Below are 20,510 nucleotides of genomic sequence, written 5' to 3' on the forward strand. Positions count from 1 at the left end.
TGATAAGTGACTGTGAGAAATTAACATGCTTTTCTCTTACATCCAAAAGTCACTCAGTTCTCGTGACATCTTAATTTAGATAGCAAGAAGAGATTATTATCTGGGTCAGAATAAATGCCCAACCAACAAATATTTGCTTTTACCTCTTAGAGAATATATTTGGATTTAATGGTCACAAAGCATACTCAACTTTATATATAGCTCTCTATCTTGATTTTCCTTGTATATGTGTCCATTGTCAGCCATTTGAATTTCTAAAGGCTCTTTCTGAAGATATTTTTTGGGCCAGTCATCCCATTATAAAAAAGCTAACACTCTAGAGAGTAGGCATAATGACTATTACCTATGGGAAGCTGACTCATGAGTTTCCTACTGACAACATAAAAGGCAACCACCTTTTGACCAAGCACTCTGCCACTGTCTTCTTGCAGCACAAGTAAGCATACAACACAAAGCAGTATAAGTCATCAGCCAGTCTTTTCCACTCCTTCCTTCTTATCAACTTCTTCAGAACACTAAATTGTATATATGGATCAGGATCCCCAGTAATACATAGCCCTGCCTTTAAGATTTCTGACCCCCACAGAATCTAGAAATATGCATATTTATTTTCATCTTCAATAAACTGAAGACATTCTTTATTAAACAGAACTTAGAGAATAAGTGTGAGGGGGAAAGTAGAACACAATGAACGTTTTTTCTTCAGACTCTGGAAGTGTGGCCATAGCTTCTTGGCACACAGCCTAACTTTCTACAACTGAAAGGCTAACTTCTGACTGCGAAGAGCTACAAATTCCCAACACCAGCTATTCCTAAGAGAACATATTAGTTGTATTAATTATATATTGGGGAAATCTTATTTTGCTTATTTTAAGTGGGGCTCTATTGGAATAGAACACCTGAGAAAAAAGAATTTTGCTCATGTTTTCCTGAAATTATATCTTTTAGTAAAACTTTTGGCGCCCACAGCTTCAACTGCTCACTGTTGTTTCTCTACTAAATGTGAAACCTAAAACAGTCGTAATACCTTGTTGAGAAGTTACTGCTGCCTGGTTCCCATTCAAGTTTGAAGAAGGCTGAGGCTCCCTTTTTCCAAACACATGCCCAAAGTTTATTCAACACAATACTTGGGCTCCACCTATGGGCAAAGAAAAGGGATGCTTTAACATCTATGTATCTATACTAGTATGTATGCACGAGAGACTGTCCCATGTGATGAAGTAATTTTCAGCACTACTACATACTCTTTAAGTTCCCAAACAGATCATCTGGTCAGACATTAACCAGATAATTCTAATATTGACTGCTTGGAAGAGCTACCCATTGTTTAGTCCTAAACCCTACTGGGAGATATGGATATACTGTATAGTAGGTGCTTGTCTATTTGACATTTATTCCTTCAGAACTCTTGCATCTGCTGCAACTGGGAGTTTTTACCATTTTCCAATCAATTGCCTATTTCTCTATAAATCCCATCTCTTGCCTTAGGCTTTTAGACCAAAACTTTTTGTTTTTCTCTTTGAAGAGATTGAAACTCTGCTGATAGGTTAACTTAATACCAACTCTAAAAGCAGAATTAACCCAGTAGGTATCTAATTTACCTTAAAGACAGCAACCCTATATTTAGTACAAGTCCAAAATAAAAATCTTGCCAATTATATAGATATATTAATAAGTTTTAATAGCCTAAGTATGAAGCAGTTCTTTTTTTCCAAAATGAGGTCTTTTATTTTTCTTTCCATGTTATTTCAAGAAGGTCTGTAAAGACCAGATGGTATATCTGTGCTACAAGTGTAATTTTTCTTAACTTGCCTAAATATAGTTATTTGTTGAAATGAGAGGAATATTCTTTTTTTTTAATCTCATCCTTGCCCTTTAAAAAAATAACAGCTTTATGGAGATACAATTCATATACCATACAATTCACCCACTTAAAGTATACAATACAGTGTTTTCGTATATCCACGGGTATGTAGAGTCATCATCATAATCAATTTTGGAACATTTTCATCACCTCAAAAACAATCCCTCTCCCCTTTATCTGTCATCCTCCTCCTATCCCCTTCTACCCCCACTTAGCCCTACGTAACCAATGGTCTACTTACAATCTCTATAGATTTACCTATTCTGGACATTTTATATAAAGGTATCATATGTGATCTTTTATAACTGGCTTTTTCTACTTAGCCCTTTTCTTATAGTCACTACTTTTTTTAGGTTAATAAAGCCAAAATCAAGGCTAAAATTCAAATGGAATGGTAAGGATGCTCTGCTCTTTACTTTTCTCTTCATAAGGAAAAAAAACTTTATAAAAATTTTGTGTTTATTGTAGAAAACCTGGACATTTTCAGAAAAGTATATAGCAAAAGGAATAAAAATCATATATAATTCTAGCATACTGAAATAACAGATGCTTTATTTTTCATGTATGCCTTTCCCATCTTTTTCTATTGATACATAAGCATATATCTACATGTGCAATTCTGCATGTTTTTAACTATATGAGTTTTCCTTTGTCAGTGAAATATCAGTTTAGCCTGCATAATGTTTTATCTAAGGATACATCATTGTATATTTAAATTTCTGTGTTATTGGTCTTTTGATTTCCTTTGTCTTCATAAATATCAGTTTAGCCTGCATAATGTTTTATCTAAGGCTACATCATTGTATATTTAAATTTCTATGTTATTGGTCTTTTGATTTCTTCCCATTTCTCAGTAATGTAAGCAACTCTGAAATAAGCATGTGCGTCGAGATTTGTGAAATAAGCCAGTCAAAGAACAACAAGTACCATATGATTTTACACATATATGGAATTTAATAAACAAAATGAACTAACTAGCAAAATAGAGACAGACCAGCAGGCTGACAGCTATAGGAGGGGGGCTGACAGCTATAGTGGAAGGATAGAACAAAAAAGAGGAAAAACTCTTGGACATAGAAAAAAAGATTTATTCATTTTCTTAACATAGATTTCTAGAGGTGAAATTACCGCGTCAATGGATACGAAAATATTTAAGAATTGGCTTTTTAAAGGCATGTTTGGGTTGTCAAAGGACTAATGACATGTCAACTTAAACACATCTTTGATGATTTTGTAGCTACTCATATTCAAATAATCTCTGCAAGCATTACTATTAATGGACTGGATCTAATCTTTCATTTCAGATGCTAGGATGCATCTCTTCCTTCTGTCTCCTATTCTGTAGGTTAGAAATCAGGTCTGACTGATGTCCAAGCCTTGTCAGACAAGCACATATGCTCATCTTGTCTATGACTGCCTGTTTAAAATTAATCTCAACAACCATATTTTGCTTCTTTTCTCTTCTTTCAGATGGAATGGGTCGAGTCCTTGCTCAAGATGTATATGCAAAAGATAACCTACCCCCCTTCCCAGCATCAGTAAAAGATGGCTATGCTGTTCGAGGTAAATATTTTGGCTTTCTTGAGTATCATCATAACTCACACTGTGTGTTTTTTCACATTTTTGGCTCAGCCTGAGCACCCAACAGCTGTTAAATCTGTTTCCTCCTTGGTTGTCAAAATAATTTTATTCACAGATAACAAAAGTAATCTACATCTATCTATTTTCTGACACAATCTTGTGTAAAGCTTTTTAGTAAAATTACTATAGTTACTTGAAAATTATTACTTATAATTATATGTAGAGATTGATATAAAAAAACCTATACTATAGTTTATTCTTTTAGCCTTGCACATACAAGATAGCAGACAGTCTTACTTTGTCTGGACGTTTTTTGCATGTTTTCTAGTTGAAAACATCTATATGGTACAAGAAAGAAGAGCAGATTCCCAACATAGGGATAAAGTGGGGTGATCTTTTCTCTTGCTTTAAACTCAAACATCAATAAAGGCTTCATAAAAAGCAGGCATGAGGGAAACCTCTAATTCCCGGGAAGATGCCATATTTCAAATATCTAAAGCTCCAGATGATACCAGCAGCTCACACCTTTGGTCTTGCCTGAGATTACATAAAACTTAAAAGCAATATGAAATAGTATTTGCCTGCCTAAAGTCCAATCTAAGAACCCGAAATGAAAATGTAACTGAATTGGTTAGAAACTATTATTGGTTATTAGCTCAAGACTTATGTCATTGAAGAAATGTCTAAAAACATTTCCCAACTTATCAAAGCTGTTCAGAAGGCCATTTCCTTTTTTAATGATAATTTATGGAGTTTCTTACCTGATTTTTGTCATTATTTTCTTTTTACTCTAACTATTAAAATAATTTTCTATTTTTTGTAATGAAATACATTAGTTTATCTCCATGTTCCATCACCATCTCTTAGAAGTATCTTTTTATGTTGGAGGCAGTACAGTAAGTGGTTAAGTGGCTTTGAGCACAGTTAGAGTGATCTGGATTCTAGTACCAGTTCCATTGATATAATTTTGAGCAAATTACCTAAACTTTTTGAGCCTCAGTTTCTCATCTGTAAAATGGTGATAATTATAACTGTTCTTACCCAACAGGTTGTTGTGAGGATTAAATGAGACTATAAAAATCCTTAGTAAAGTTCCTGGCACCAAAAAGAGCACTCAATAATTGTTTTTAATAATAGTAACTATTATTATCACTACTGTTATTATGATAAACACATTTACTTATACAATCTCTGAAAAAAGTATAACATTTATCTAAATTGTTAATCTCATATTCTGTGTAAATAAAATGGTGAGGGGATTAATTCCTACTAGTATATACTTTCTCAGGAACACTATCTTGGATGCACCTCATTCTGCTTGATCTCACTAAATTATAGTATTTCTGAAAACATAAATAATAAATCCCTACAAAATTTTTCCCAATTAATTCCTTCTACAGAGTTTATTATATAATGCATATTGTCCAGAAATAAAATTGTTTTAATCTTCTGATAGCCTCATTGGCTCTTTTTGTTTCTTATTCCCAATCTAAGATATAAATTTTGTTTGGACTTATAATTAATAGCCATACAGTATTACTATTAAATCACAAAGAATTCTTATTTCCAGAATAGAACAAACAGCCACAACAAATGAAATACCAAAGGGACAAGAAAGTCTATTTTTTACATGCTTTGTAATATAAAGTAGGAGAAAGTGAGAAAATAAATTATTTGAGGCAGAATTATTCTCAAACAGAATGTTGTTCTGTGGTTTTTGCATGAGATGTAGCAGCTTAATAAAAAGGAACTATTGCTCTTAGCTTTTCTAGTTGCCAGAAAAAGCACTTAGCCCACATGAGCCATAAAAAGAGCCTTTCTGCTATAGAATCTATCAAAGTAATTTTTATGTAAAGTTACCATTCAGTATCTTATTTTTTCTTTTGTTTTGAAGTGGTGGTATTTTAATTATTTTACAAAGAGAAAAAACATCTAAAATGACATCATCTCACCATATAAAAGTTTCAATAGATTATATATCATGCAGCTTATTCATATTATTTCTTTCCTGTGAAGTATTGATAGTTCTCTAACATATAGACCATTTAACAGAGAATTAACACATAACATAACATTGTGGATATAGTTAAATCTCAAATTGGGAATGGTTGGTGAATCTATATATATATATATCAACATCATACTTAAAGTAGCAAAAGTCATCAGTAAACAAAAAGGCATGGTCTTAGTCGTCTCTGTGTTATAATACCACCCCTAGTCATTGTCTTGGTAAAGAATATCCTTGAAGTTATTGTTGTGGTTCTTTACCACTCTACTTCGTGTCCCCTCTTCTCTCCACCCTGTCTTCCTTTACTGCCATTCTTTCCTCCCCACTCCCGTTATTCTCCCTTTTTTCTTCTCCTCTGCCTTTGCCTTAGGCCTTCCAGTAATAACCAGTGGCACCTGTGAGCATTGCTAACCCTCTAGGTGTAAAGAGATTGCTAACTTGCTCTGGATCACTAAGCATTAGCCAGTATCCTTCAGAAGCATGTGGCATAAAACTCCAAACCAGTTGGAGGATCACTTGCTTTAAGGTATGTGGGTTGAAAGAATCAAGACAGTAAAAAATGACTAAGGAAATAAGAAATAGGAACAACTTTTAAAAAATAAGATAGATTAGAATGTAAAGGCGGCAGGAGTCAAGTGATGATGATTTAAATAATAGGAAGAGCTGTGACCTTATAAACCTAAAGCTGCATTCAGGAGGGAATAAATTTGAAAGGTAAAAGAAAATGAAAGCATATTATCAATTAGAAACATATTCTTTATATTTTTGAAGTTATTTCTCCCTTCATGCTGATTAAGTCAGTCATTTTGATGCATTCACACCCTCCTGGAGAGATGTGGGTAGGTGCTCATTGTCTCACAATTTTTTTTTAAATTACAGTTTACTTCAATATTATTTTGTATTGATTTCAGGTTTACAGCTTAGTGGTTAAACAATCATATACTTACAATAGTGTTACCCTCGATATTATTTTCATTACCATACTAGCACCATACATAGTTATCACAATGTATTGACTATATTCCTTATGCGTTACTTTACATCCCTATGACTGTTTTGTAACTACCAATTTATACTTCTTAATCCCTTTACCTCTTTCTCCCAGTCTCCCAACACTCCTCCCCTCTGCCAACCAACAGCCTACTCTCTGCATCAAATTTGTTTGTTCATTTATTTTTTTCTTTAGATTCCACATATAAGTGAAATCATATGGTATTTGTCTTTCTCTAACTGACTTATTTCACTAAGCATAATACTCTCCAGGTCCATCTATCCTGTCTTGAAAAAAAAACAAATGTATATGGAACCACAAAAATCCCAAATTGCCTCAGCAATGTTGAGAAAGAAGAACAAAGTTGGAAGTATCACACTACCTGATATCAAACTATACTGTAAGGCCATAGTAATCAAAACAGCATGGTACTGGTATAAAAACAGACATATAGATCAATGAAACAGAATAGAGAACCCAGAAATAGACCCATGCCTATATAGTCAATTAATATTTGACAAAGGAGACAAGAACATACAATGGGGTAAAGATAGTCTGTTCAATAAATGGTGCTGGGAAAATTGAACAAGAAAAAAAAAAAAGAAACTAGACCATCTTCTTACACAGTTTCTTCTTAGATGTTAATAAAGGGGAACATGTCTCAGAATTCCAGGTTCAGTTTTCTTGAAAATGTTCAATTTGAAAGGCTTATCCCTTCAGAGCTTGTTCTGGGATTATTTAGAAAAAGGAAATATTATAAACAAATCAGTAATTATTTTGAGAACCACAGGTTGCAAACAATTCTGGAAGGATATATTGAAAGAAATCTTTGCCATTTGGGTAAAGTAAATTTTAAAAGTTTTTTTGTTGTTGTTTTACTTCCTGATTGAAATATTTGCTTATGGAAATTATGGAAAATCAAAAAGAACATTTAAAAATTGCCTGTTTTCTCACTGCCTAACCACTATAATTATTGTTGTACTTCCTCGCAGTAGGTTAAACTGTATACTAAAATACAGTATAACCATTTTTTAATTTGTGATTTATCAGCATAATTTTTTTGATTTAGAGCTAATTCTTAGTCTTTCATGAAAGCCATGTTCCAGGATTTTTATTTTGCCCATTCAAAACCTTTTTGGCCACAGCTGGTTCTCCAACCCATTTGACAGCCTATTGCCTCCACTATAGGACACTTCAGTTATGGGAGTATTACTCATGTAAGCAGAGAGATAATTTGGAATAATTAATTTTAGTTAAAACTGTATTTAAGGAATATCTCTTTTCTCAATGCTAAAAACAAAATGGGTGTTTTTCTCCTGGAAGCTAATTGTAAATGATATAAAATGCCTTCTCACTCATCTGTTCTACTCCCTAGCTCCCTGCCTTCCATAAGAAAAGGCAACAGATTTAAAATTTCAAACAACTAACCTGATTTAATCCCTCAGTATAATTGCAGCAAGTATTAACCCTTTGCACTCGCTTGCTTTTTTCTCGATTCCTTTATTCTAATGCTAACCGTGTCGAGTCACACTAGACATCCGAATGCAAAGGGTTAATCCTGTTGTGCTAGTCTTGTCACCTTCTGTTTCGCCCACCCCACCTCTTTCTATAATCTTAATTTTACTATATACGTAAATACTATTGCCCTATTGTCTATCATCCTGGTCTTACTGTAGTTCCGTTATCAAAGTAAATAAATCCCTCTGCCTTGTTCCTCTGTTGAAGATATTTCCTAGGATCTCTGAAAGGTTTGTGATCTCTGCAGTCTTTTTTATTCAGTCCTAACATTGAAATGATGAGACTCTTTATTATTGGAAATAAATGAATAAAGTGTTTCAGGAGGCTTAAAGAGAGTTCACATATGGCTGGAAAATGAAAATAAGTAATAATTCTATAGTAAATGACTTGGGGAACACTATTTTCTATACATTGCCACAATGAACAGTTATCTAATGGTATCAATTTTATGTAAAATGATATCAGAAATCTTTACATAAACAGGTAAACAAGACTAAAAAAATCTGGACATTAACAAAAAGCTTCAGGATCTAGTATTAAGTGTAATGAATTACTTATATAATGCATTTGCTGTTAGGATTGGGTTTATATTGCTTTTATCACTTTATCCTTATAATTTAATTCAACAATTATGAAACAGAAAAGAAAGTTTATTAACTGAAATGTCAGAATTGGGGGGGCAGATCCTAAGCCTTTACAGAAATCCTTGGAATCCATCTTTTCTAATGGCATACTGTGGCTTAATTTTTTTTCAAACTTTAGGTTCATATACCACCATTCCTACACTTCAGCCTCCTCACACCCAAGCTTATAGAATTCATCTTGAAAATGGCAACTTTTCTTTTACTTATCTCTTTGATAGATATTTTTCAATAAATATCAGCAATTAGATAGATTGGTTATTATTTGTCTATCTTTATAAGAAATAGTGAACCTTGGTGTCAATGTAAAATCAGAACTTCTGTGGTTCACTGATTTTTTTATTCCTTAAGTTTTCCTTTAGTCTGAATGTGTCTATATTCAGTTCAATTTTGTCCGCTCCTCAACAAGAATAGTCTATGAACCAGCAGCATCAGCATCAACATCAGCTTTTTTAGAAGTGTGGAACTCAGGTCCTATCCTGGACCCACTGAATCAGAATCTGTATTTTAACAAGATTGCCAGGTGATTTATATGCTCATTAAGGACTGAGAAGCACTATTATAAGGGAAATATAATTTTTAAAAAGACTCCTCTTGATTCAAAGAGCCTTCTATAATGTTGGTTAACTGGGCCTTCCTTAGCCAGCAGTATAGAGGCCTGTTTCCCAGGGCAAGGTGGAGAACATAGTTTAAGTGACCCAGGTATTCTCTCCCCAGTTAACTCACAGTCCCTAATCACAAAGGATCTTGCTGCTTAGAATCACTTAAGGGCTCTTTCAGATGTTGGCCTCCCAGACAGTCTATACCAGTCTTGCCCCAGATGATCTCCAGTCACTCATTATTCAGTAACATTTATTTAGAGCATTTGTGTAAAACATTGATGTAAGCATATTAAGTGTATGTGCATTTGCATGTGTGGGGAAACAGGAGACAGGAGAAAGATTGAAGAGCAGAGGGTTTCAAAAAAGAAATGAAGGAAGTGATCCCTGTTTCTACAGAGCTCATTTTAAAGTATTTTAAAAGATTTACAAAAGACAATAGTAACACACACAAGTCAGTTTACAAACATTCCACCTAAGTATTATAGAAATGCAAAATTCATTTCTTTATTCTTTTAACAAGTATTTATTGAGCATCAGTGATAAGGTAGTCATAACCTTGACTGAATAACAATATAATCTAAGTTATATAGAATTAATCAGAGTAATCTTTCTAAATATCTAAAGATGGTGAATGTTGACAAACATTTTGAAGACAGTATGCCTACAAGAAAATGAAAGACATTCAAAATGCAGCATTATGTGTTGAAAAAAAATATTCATTCATTCATTCATGCATCTTTCTAAGAAGATTATTAATTCTTATTTATTGGACACTTTGAATACTTCACATATTGAACATTTTCTAATGTGTATAGAATACCTATTATGCAGCAGTTTCTAGGGATCCCCCTGAGACAAATAAGCAAATAATTGCAAATATATTAGGAAGCCATATTAGAGTTATTTCAAGAATACTCTGGAGAAACAAAAGAGAAAGTAGGTGACTCTTGAGGATTGGGAGTCAGATATGACTTCTTAAAGAAAATGACATTTGAACTGAGTCTTAAAAGCTAAGAAATCTTTCATCAAAGGCAGGGATAAAGAAAGGACACACTCCAAGCAATGGAAGTAGCACATGCTGTGGAGCTGAAATATGAGTCATCCTTAGGAGCTACAGTACTAGAATTTGAGAGTGGCTAAAGGGTAAGATATAAGGAGGACATGAACCAGAGGCCTTTACACATACTGCTCTCCAGGTGAAGAACTTTAGGTGGAGCATTTCCACATCTCTCTCTCTCTCTCTCTCTCTCTCTCTCTCTCTCTCTCTCACACACACACACACACACACACACACACACACACACACACACAGTCCTACCTTTTGCCTACTTAGCCTTATTCATCCTTCATATTCAAATAAAAAATCCTCTTATTAGGGTAACTTTCCTTGACCCTCCAGTGTAGTTCCAGTACTTTTATTGTGTACTGTCATAAAACCATGTTCCTTTAGAGTGGTTTTCTTAATTTGTGTTTATATATTCATTAACATGATTGGTTGGTTAAAATCTATTACATCAGTGGCTTGAAGAGTTTTATTTTAACCATACTCGTAGGAAGACACGCATTAATTCTCTACTTTAGTGTAATGGTGGATACAAAACACTATGCATTTGTCAAAACTCACAGAACTATATTACAATAGTGAATCTTAATGTAACCTTCGGGCTTAAATTAGTACTAATGTGTTAATATTAATTCATTCATTATAACAGATATACCTCACTAATACAAATATTGATGATAGGAGAAACTATGGACAGGAGCAGGGGGGATATGGGAACTTTGAACTCTTCCATGAAATTTTGCTACACACCTAAAACTGCTCTTAAAAATAAGGTCTGTTTTTAAAAAGTAAAAAAAAGACATTAAATACAGTATACATTACAAGCTAATGATATACACACATATATAACATATACAATATCTACAAATATATGTATATATATGCATACATATAAAAATAAGTTTCCTGAAACAGTATTTATCCTTACTATATGTGATGAAATATATTTTCTATTCTATTTAATTTGGAAAAAAAAACAACAACAACATTGTTTACGGGTTGATTTTAGAGCCCACCTCCATTTGTGATCCAGAGTTTAAAAAACATTACAACAAACTGGCACTGCACTAGAATTGAAACAATGTCTGATTTTACTCTTTACTCTACCTCAGCAATTTGATGACACTTAGAAATTTAGTGAATGAGTGAAAGGAATGAAAAGCTTTAAAAAGAATTAGTATTTTTAAATGATTATCCCCATTTTTATCAAGAAAACTGTGAAGGCTAGAGAAAAGTTTAGTAATTTGCTGGAAGTCCTGAGGCTAATAATAGGCAGAACCAGGATTCAGATTCAGCTTTGTTTTCTCTAACGCCATGCTAATTTTCCCTCGCCCAAAGAAGTAAAAAGAGAAAATGTCTATGTTGCTACTGGAAGATGGCAAGCTGGTAATATCTTTACTAAAAAAATAATTAAAAATAAATGTATTCACATTTGAGATGCAGTTAGTGCAGAATTCTGAAAGCTAATTGAATTTTTAATTTTCAACAGTAAGAAAATAATGATTTGCTTTAAAATTTTGCCAAAATAAGTGAGGGAATAGATGAAACAAGATGGGTAAAATGTTGATAATTGTTGAAACAAGTACTTCTATGTTTGTTTAAATTTTTCACTTCAAAAAAAGTTTTTTAAAAAAAGAAGAACCCATGAAAACAGCATAGTAAGAATAGCATTACAGGAAAACTGTTCTCTTTTTTACAAGAGAACACTGAAAATACTCTAAGATTTAAAACAAACAAAAAGAAGTCAAGAGTTTATTAACTAAGATAATGTTTATGAAGCACAAGATACAATATCTTTCACGTAGAAAATACCCAATGTTAATTCTTATCTCCCTCCACAATAGGTCAACCAAAGCCTGTACAAAAAGTGACTCATTATAAACAGTATTGTTTACAAGCCTTTAGTAAAAAACACAATGTTGTAGTCACATAGAGAAATAATGAATTTCATATGTCCTTTTTAAAATAAGGAAAATACTTTTATTATTTATCAGCATGATTGCAAATGTAATTAAAATAGTAATATAGAAAGTGTTATCTTTTCTGTGTATGTGTCCCAAACCCTTGCTGTATGCAGATAACACAGAACTAATGGTCCTGATCATAAAACTCATTAGGTAGATATTGCCTTACCAGTAGTATTGGTCTAAAATCCATATCATATTTGAAAAAATGAATATATTTGAATATATTTCAAATATATTTTGAATATATTTATTTATAGGAATATCTTATCCAGTCATTACTATACTGTATTCAGAAAAAAATGGGTAAGACGGTTTTTTCAATCTCAATAGTGAAAGGGTAATCAATGGAAAAAATGTGATGCAGTACTGCTATACATTCTGATTCAGAATAATATACATTGACCCATTATAAAATACGCACGCACACACACACACACACACACACATTGTACTGGAAATTAAGAGACTGGGTTTTAATCCTAGCTCTACCACAATCCAGAACTTGTTCAATGTACTTAACCTTTTCTACCTGAATTCCTTTATTCTATAACTCATTTCCTTCAAATGTCAAAAGGAGAAGAATGTTATGTTCTTCCTACTTCACTGGGTTATTATAAAGATCAAACTGAGTGATAAATTTTTTTAAAATAGTATGAAATAGTTAAAAATTTTATAGAAAATGGAGAAATGTATACTGATATCCATGAGTGGCACACCCACATCACAAATACATACCCATGAATAAGGTGGTATTTATTTAGGAAGATAGGCAAAAAAAAAACCTTCCTATTTTAAAAGCACATGTTTGGAAATTATCAAGCAAGAGGAAGACCATCTCAAGTGACACCAAGAAAGAACACAAATTAGGAACACTTCTATTAGTACTTGTGAGTTTGGGATACCAAACCAGGAGTAAAGCCATTGTCTCATCTAGACACTTTCCTGAAGCCTATCTGATCATTTGAGTCAAATTTTAGAATTCCAATAGTAGGTTTTTATTCCTTGCTATAGGTCCATTCTGATGTTTGTTCTTGGTTCTGTTCATCTCACAGCTGCTGATGGTCCAGGAGATCGTTTCATCATTGGGGAATCCCAAGCCGGTGAACAGGTAGATTCATAGGCCTGACAGGCCCTAAAGAGTTCAGTTTCATGCACTTTCAGGATTTAATTCTAAGTTTCAACCATCACTGTAAGGGAAATCTTAGAGAGGGATTAGACTGGTTATCAAAGTGATTAAAGGAGAGTTCCCATGAGAAGAGCCAATTCTTTCTTACTGTAAGAATCTGCATCTATTAATATACTAGAGACCCTTGCCGAAACCGGTTTGGCTCAGTGGATAGAGCGTCGGCCTGCGGGTCCTGGGTTCGATTCCGGTCAAGAGCATGTGCCTTGGTTGCGGGTACATCCCCAGTGGGGGGTGTGCAGGAGGCAGCTGATCGATGTTTCTGGCTTTCTATCCCTCTCCCTTCCTCTCTGTAAAAAATCAATAAAATATATATATATATATATACACACACACATACATACATACACACTAGAGACCCAATGCACGAAAATTCGTGCAAGAATGGGCCTTCCTTCCCCTGGCTGCCAGCACCACCTTCGCTCTGGCCGGAGCCGCCTTTTCACTCAGGCCCAGAGCCGCCTTTCCACCTTCCCACGCTGCCCAGAGGCCTGGAGCAGCTGTGGCAGTGTGGAACACCTGCGTCATCGCCATGGCAATGATGCAATTGTCCTGCCCTGCCCCTGGCTTCTTGGTACCTGTGTATGCAAATTAACCCACCATCTTTGTTGGGTTAATTTGCATACTCCTGATTGGCTGGTGGGCATCACGAAGGTATGGTCAATTTGCATCTTACTCTTTTATTAGTGTAGATGGCATGGTGTTGTTGGCATGTCTCATAGACATGCCCATAAACATTTTCCAGCCCTTGATTGGATGATTCTTCCTGTATAAATATCAATGTTATGAATAGAACTACTGTCCAAAAGTGTTTTAAAAATTACATGGGATGCTCAGGGAACTGCAAATAGTTTGTAGTAGTCACAGTATACGTAAGGATAGGTAGCAGATTGTTAAGGACTTTGTGGACTTCTTAAATTTTAGTTGCTAATTAAGACCACCAGTTATACTAGAGAACTAGGAGCACAAGAAAAGTTGTGAAACTTAAAAGTTTCCAGCTTGTATGTTCTTATAAAAATTTTATGGGATAAAATATCAAAACTATACAAGAAAATGGGTGGGGTTTTTGCACATTACCTGCGATAGTCTTTATAACTTACATATCATACAGACGAGCCAAATTGCTCAATTATTGAAAGTACATACACGTGAGCATCGGGATACCATTGTATACACTGAAACAGTGATTTACAAAATGGTTTCTTGCTGTACCAGAATAACTTACGATTTGGTCCTAGTGATTAGCACTGGACACTTTCAAAGAAAATACTATTTAATTATGCAATGCTATTATTAGATGAAGCTCAAAAATCCAACTCAATATCTCCATTAAGGAAAAATTAAGATTTAAACTGTTTTTACTTTATATAAAGCATATAAGGTATATCAATAAAAATTTTAAAAGAACTAGTCTTAACGATCTAAAAAAGTACTTCACATATTGCTAGAGTTTTGTTTTTTTTATTTTTAGAGTTTTTCATTTGACTCAATTCAATTGCAGTTTATGTGTCTACTCTAAGTAGATTGTAAATGTTTTATGTATCCAATAATTTCTTTTACATTGGATGTAATATCTTTCATCTACCATTTAGAACTACTAGTCCTGGAGAGGAGCCAAATTGTTTATTTAACAATCACACAAAACACTTCTTTTTTATAAATATATAGTATATTTTTATTGATTTCAGAGAGGAAGGGAGAGGGAGAAAGGGATAGAAACATCAGTGATGGGCTACCTCCTGGATTCCCCCCAACTGGGGATCGAGCCCACAACCCAGGCATGTGCTCTGACCGAGAATGGAACTGTGACCTCCTGGTGCATAGGTCCATGCTCAACCACTGAGCAGCCCTGGCTGGGCCAAAAACATTTCTTAAGTGTTGGTTTAAGCCAAGAAGTAGAGAAAATTGCAGGTACAATCACAATAAAACTTAAAGTATACTTACAGAATATGCTGCATTAAGCAGGGCTCCAGGCTAGCACACTTCAGCTTAAGAAGCAACTGCTCTGAAACTCACGTTAGGATTTACTTTTTGCCTTAGCCAAAAAAGCACTTTCAGCAAATGAAGGACTATATTAAATGTCTTTGTTCCTCAGTCTCAGAAGATTGTTTTGGCATTAGCATCTCTACTAAAAATGTATATTATGTCAGATCTTTAATGCTTGTCATTAAAAAATTACTGAGATGTTCCAGACAATAAGTAGTAGTAGTAGTAGTATCTGGGGTTCCAGACAATAAGTAGTAGTAGTAGTAGTATCTGGGGTTGAAAATTAAGGAAGAAAATTTAATGTAATGGGCTCTAAACTTTTCATTTTAAATCCTATGCATTACCTTAGCAGAAGATTACATTAAAATATAACAATTCTGAATGAGCCTGGAATGTATTTTCAATAGCAGAATAAGGGATACACAGTACAATCCCAAGAATCACTTTCTCCAATAACTGAGAAAAGGAGGGAGAACACTGGAGTTGTAAGCCACAAAGGATTGCATACTTCATATAGTTGTGATAATGAGATTATTTATGTTCATTTATTCATTCTGGAAATATTTATTTGTGCCAGACACTTTCTAGGCTTTGGAATGGTAGAGAAATAAATATGTCTGGAAAGAGGTGATTAAGTAGATTAATGCGGGGACTATCTCCAAGATATAGATAGGGTTGAGAGAAACTAACGAAGAAATGTGAAGCACCCAGGGGATAACAGTGAAATTCCATTACCATCTCTATGTCTGAAGGAGCCAGGGCAAAGAGTGGACCTGTGGAGATTCATAGCTATGGCTCAGGGTCACCTGTCAGTGGTAGAGATGACCTAGCCTTCACCAAAGTGCAGCCCGGCAGGGAAAGAGCAAAGGAGATATAAACCCGGCTTTTCTCTCTCTTCTGCCCTCTCTCTCTTGTTGACCCCTCCCATTGGCTTTACCTAACCAGAATCCAGTGATGAAAACCTGGTTGAAATAGTCCATTTAGAGGTCAGCCTTCTGGGCCACAGCACAGGATGGTATGATGATGTGATCTGGAGAGGCCAACAGAAAAATAAAACAAATTCCTCTCTTTGTTGAGCTTAGGTTACTATATAAATTGATGTAATAATGCACTTAACACTGTACCAAACATAGATTGAGGGTTCAATAATATTATCTATTAGTGGGATTGTTTGTAGTGATAATATTGAAAGAAGCTTTTTAAAGCTGTTCTAATAAATAAATTTTCAGTTTTACTCCATATGTATATCCACTGGAGAGGTATGTATCCTTAGCAATTCCCTAAAATGGTTTTAATCTGTTAAAAAGTACATAACATGTACGATCTTAATCATTTTTTAAGTGTACAGTATAGTAGTGTTAAATGTATTCACATTGTGACCTAAAATTTTAGTATATGTACTGCCGAAGTGAGCACGTGACCTAACATTTTAAATAAATACTTATGATGCAGATATCTTTGGAGAGATACTTATTTTAAAATATGTTTTATTGATTTCAGAGAGAGAAGAGAGGAGAGGGAGATCAATGATTAGAGAGAATAATCGATTGACTGCCTCCTGCACGCCCCCACTACTGGGGATTGAGCCCACAACCCAGGCATGTGCCCTGACTGGGAATCAAACCATGACCTCCTGGTTCATAGGTAGACACTCAATCACTGAGCGACACTAGCCAGGCTGGAAAGATTTTTATTGAGGAATTAATATTATCTCAGAATTTTACCTTAGAGGAAATTTGAAGCATTTTCCTTCCCAATTCTGACCTAAATCATGGCCAATAACAAGTTACTCATCTGAGGCCAGCTCAAACCTATCAGATGGATCTTATAGAAATATGCTTTTTCCTATGCTAGGAGAAGTTTACCAGGCAGGTCCTGTAATTGGTCTCCTATACCATTCCTATGAGAGTTCAGACAATGAAAATCTCAGATATAGTGTTTCATACAAATTATTACAGGTACTACAATCATTTTAAAATTATTTCATTACATTTGGTAGAAAGATTTTCAAGAGCAATAATTTAAATGATTTTTCTGACTTGCCTATATTTAACCAAAAAGTTTAGTTTTAAGTTATGACATTTCTCAAATATCAAAACTTTAGTAAGTGACTAATGTGCTGGTTTTTCATAATTGTCACGCATAAAACCATTTTGCATGGCATTTTTTTCTTAAAGACTCTGAAATCACTTTACATATATTAAGAAAATTCACATTATTTGAGTGAGAGACAATAATGGCACATGTAAGTGGCAGTTCTTCAAAAGGAAAACAGGGTACCACAAAAGGCATCTAATGGTCATTACCATAAATCAAGTTAAAGCCTCTTGGAGTGTACCTGTTTGTGAATAGCTTTCATTACACTGGCCCAAAATGAATAAGACTGTATGATTTTCCTTTTATGGTTTGTTTCTAAAAATGTTACATCTCCTACAGGAAAATGTTGTTTTTACTTAACAGCAGTAAAGTAAATCAGCTCTTTCTTACATGCTTGTGTTTCCAGCCAACTCAGACAGTAATGCCTGGACAAGTCATGCGGGTTACAACAGGTGCTCCAATCCCCTGCGGTGCTGATGCTGTAGTACAAGTAGAAGATACCGAACTTATCAGGGAGTCTGATGATGTACGTTATCACCAGGTCTTATCATTACATTCCTGTAGCAGTATTTATGTCCATTTTCTGCAATGTTTATGAGAATAACCCAGTGTGTTTTGATTATTTTAGGATCTTACAGTGTAGTGTATGAGTCTACACTAAATAATGAATTGCCGGCTTAGGCTTAAAAATCTATTATAGGAGACATTTTTATGATTATTACTGTGATTATAGTATAATTTGAACCACATTGATTCAAGAAATATATACAAACAAGGAAAGAAACTACCTCAAGATAAAAGAGCAGAGGTATTAATTGTTGCCATACCTTCTAGCTAAGAAGTTTGTTAACCTATACTAGCTTCTGATAAAATGTGAAGGGAGACTTAATAGAGAAAAATTTAAGAACACTTGGGCAGGTTCTTAAATATTACACTAAGCCAAACATTTGAACCAAATAACACTCAGCTCTAGTATCTATATTTCAGAAAAATCTGTGCCACCAATTAACAGCCTGGAAATATTAAATTGATACCAGTTCACCCTCTATAGCCTGAAATAAAGGACCCTAGGATCTTTTTTGGTTTAAGCAGGCCTTCATGTCACTGAAACTAGTGGCAATTATTACAGTCAGAGGATCAGCCACCAATAAAAGAATAGTTTCAACTGAGGTCTTAATGACTGGCTATCTTACTTGTTTTGTGAAGAAGTTTAAGGTAGCTTATATTTTAAAAGCTGAAGTTAAAAATAATAATATTCTCCTGGTCTGGCATATAGTAAAATTTGGCCATGCTGAGAGAACACCTCTTTTCTTGATCTGGGAATTTTTTTTAATCATCTTTTCACATGTAATGCTTATAAAATTCAACTCTTGGCATACAGATCACATTGCTTGCTGTTAAAACTGTCCAGCAGATTTATTGGCATCAGGGAAGCCAACAGAACATTGAAATGCAGAACACATGCCTCCCCAGACTCTGCCAGATGACAAAACACAGTTCCAGTCTCACAATATTATTCACAGCCCATAAATGTAATATTGATGATCACTATTCATTTATAGAAATTTACTACCAGGCAAACTATAAGTCCTTCACTGAAATTTCTGCAGATATTTGGGAACCTTGGTATAGTATTGAACCCATGATTCATGGGAACAGAAGAGATAAGTTATCTCCTTAAACATTCATTTGGCTACTAGGTTAGCCAAATATATATACAAGGTGGGGCAAAAGTAGGTTTACAGTTGTGAATATGCAAAACAGTTTATTCTTATATTATTATTTACTAGAAGCCCAGTGCATGATTTAAATCATGCACGTGTAAGCTGTCTGTCCGCTGGTCGGCAGCTCCGAAGTCCCTGGGCCCCTAGGGCGAGGCGGGGCTGGGGCGTGGTCCTCCTGCGGCCGGAGCCCAGGCCAGGGTCTTGCCTTTGCCTCCCGCCCAGGAAGGCTGGGGCCGCTGCCACGTGCTCCTGCGGCCCAACTGCCGCCAGACTCCTCCCTGGGGAGCCGCCCGCCGCCTCCAAACCTCCAAAACGCCGGCTTGCTGCCCCAGAGGCCTGTCTGTGCCGCAGCACAGCCATGGCGCAGACGCTGAGCTCGCGTAGCCACTGGCAACGCGAGTTCAGCGTCCTGCCGGCCCAATCACCACCCCAGCCACCCCGAGTCCCGCCCCCTGTGTCACCCGCTGGCCCAATCATGGGCGTAGCGGAGTGATGGTAATTTAAATATTACCTTTTTATTATGTAAGATTGTATTATTTTCCATACAAACATTACATATAAATAATATATATAAAATTAATTTTCCTTGAGAATGCTACTTACAAATTAAGATTCAGTATTTTGATAGGTATATTTTTTTAAAATGTAAAAATATTTTACTTATTCCTTGGCATCAAATCTAATTTTGCAGGAACCTATGGTAGAATTTTATCATGTTCAAAGTGTTTAGCAAATGTTTGTTTCTCTATATTTGTATATATTCTGGGACTACCTGATGTAGCTAAATTTCATTGATCAGAAATTCTGTTAGATTGTTCTCTTTGAAATTGCACTACTTCCTCTTATTATAGGGCACTGAAGAACTTGAAGTACGAATTCTGGTGCAAGCTCGGCCAGGCCAAGATATCAGGTAAGTTCATAACATATAAAATGTGTAGCCAACTTTTTTTTCTGCATGTTCATGAACTCAGGAAAGAATTGTTATCATAAATCCACAGTTCAGTCAACCATTAGCTTTCAGCTTTTTTAACAAGTAGGAAATGAATTTTCTGAACTCTGCAGTCTATGTCTGCTCTACCTACATTTTCATGAAGATTGTAGAGGCAAGTGAAATAATCAAAAGCAAAGATGAGACCACTGTCCTACCATAAGGAGGGCACATACTTTAAATGATCTTTGTTACATTGGAATATATTTACCCTGATTTCATTAATACTAATTTGTCTAATCTCCTTGTGGCAAAGCTGCACTTCTCCCATCCTTATGTCAGGAGGCCAAGGTGAAT

At 34.9% G+C, this 20,510-nt stretch overlaps 1 protein-coding gene across 2 annotated transcripts in view; it reads left to right on the top strand.

The window, feature by feature from the left end:
• The window catches only part of GPHN (gephyrin), a 422,394-nt gene that overhangs the window by 345,614 nt on the left and 56,270 nt on the right, over positions 1-20,510 (top strand). For both annotated transcript variants that reach the window (XM_079768794.1, XM_079768793.1), the window contains 4 exons: positions 3,335-3,427; positions 13,288-13,343; positions 17,908-18,027; positions 20,077-20,135. In XM_079768794.1, the coding sequence (XP_079624920.1) occupies positions 3,335-3,427; positions 13,288-13,343; positions 17,908-18,027; positions 20,077-20,135 (328 nt within the window). The remainder of the gene's footprint in view (positions 1-3,334; positions 3,428-13,287; positions 13,344-17,907; positions 18,028-20,076; positions 20,136-20,510) is intronic.

Source organism: Cnephaeus nilssonii (assembly GCF_951640355.1).
Source record: "Cnephaeus nilssonii genome assembly, chromosome: 4".
NCBI lineage: Eukaryota > Metazoa > Chordata > Mammalia > Chiroptera > Vespertilionidae > Cnephaeus > Cnephaeus nilssonii.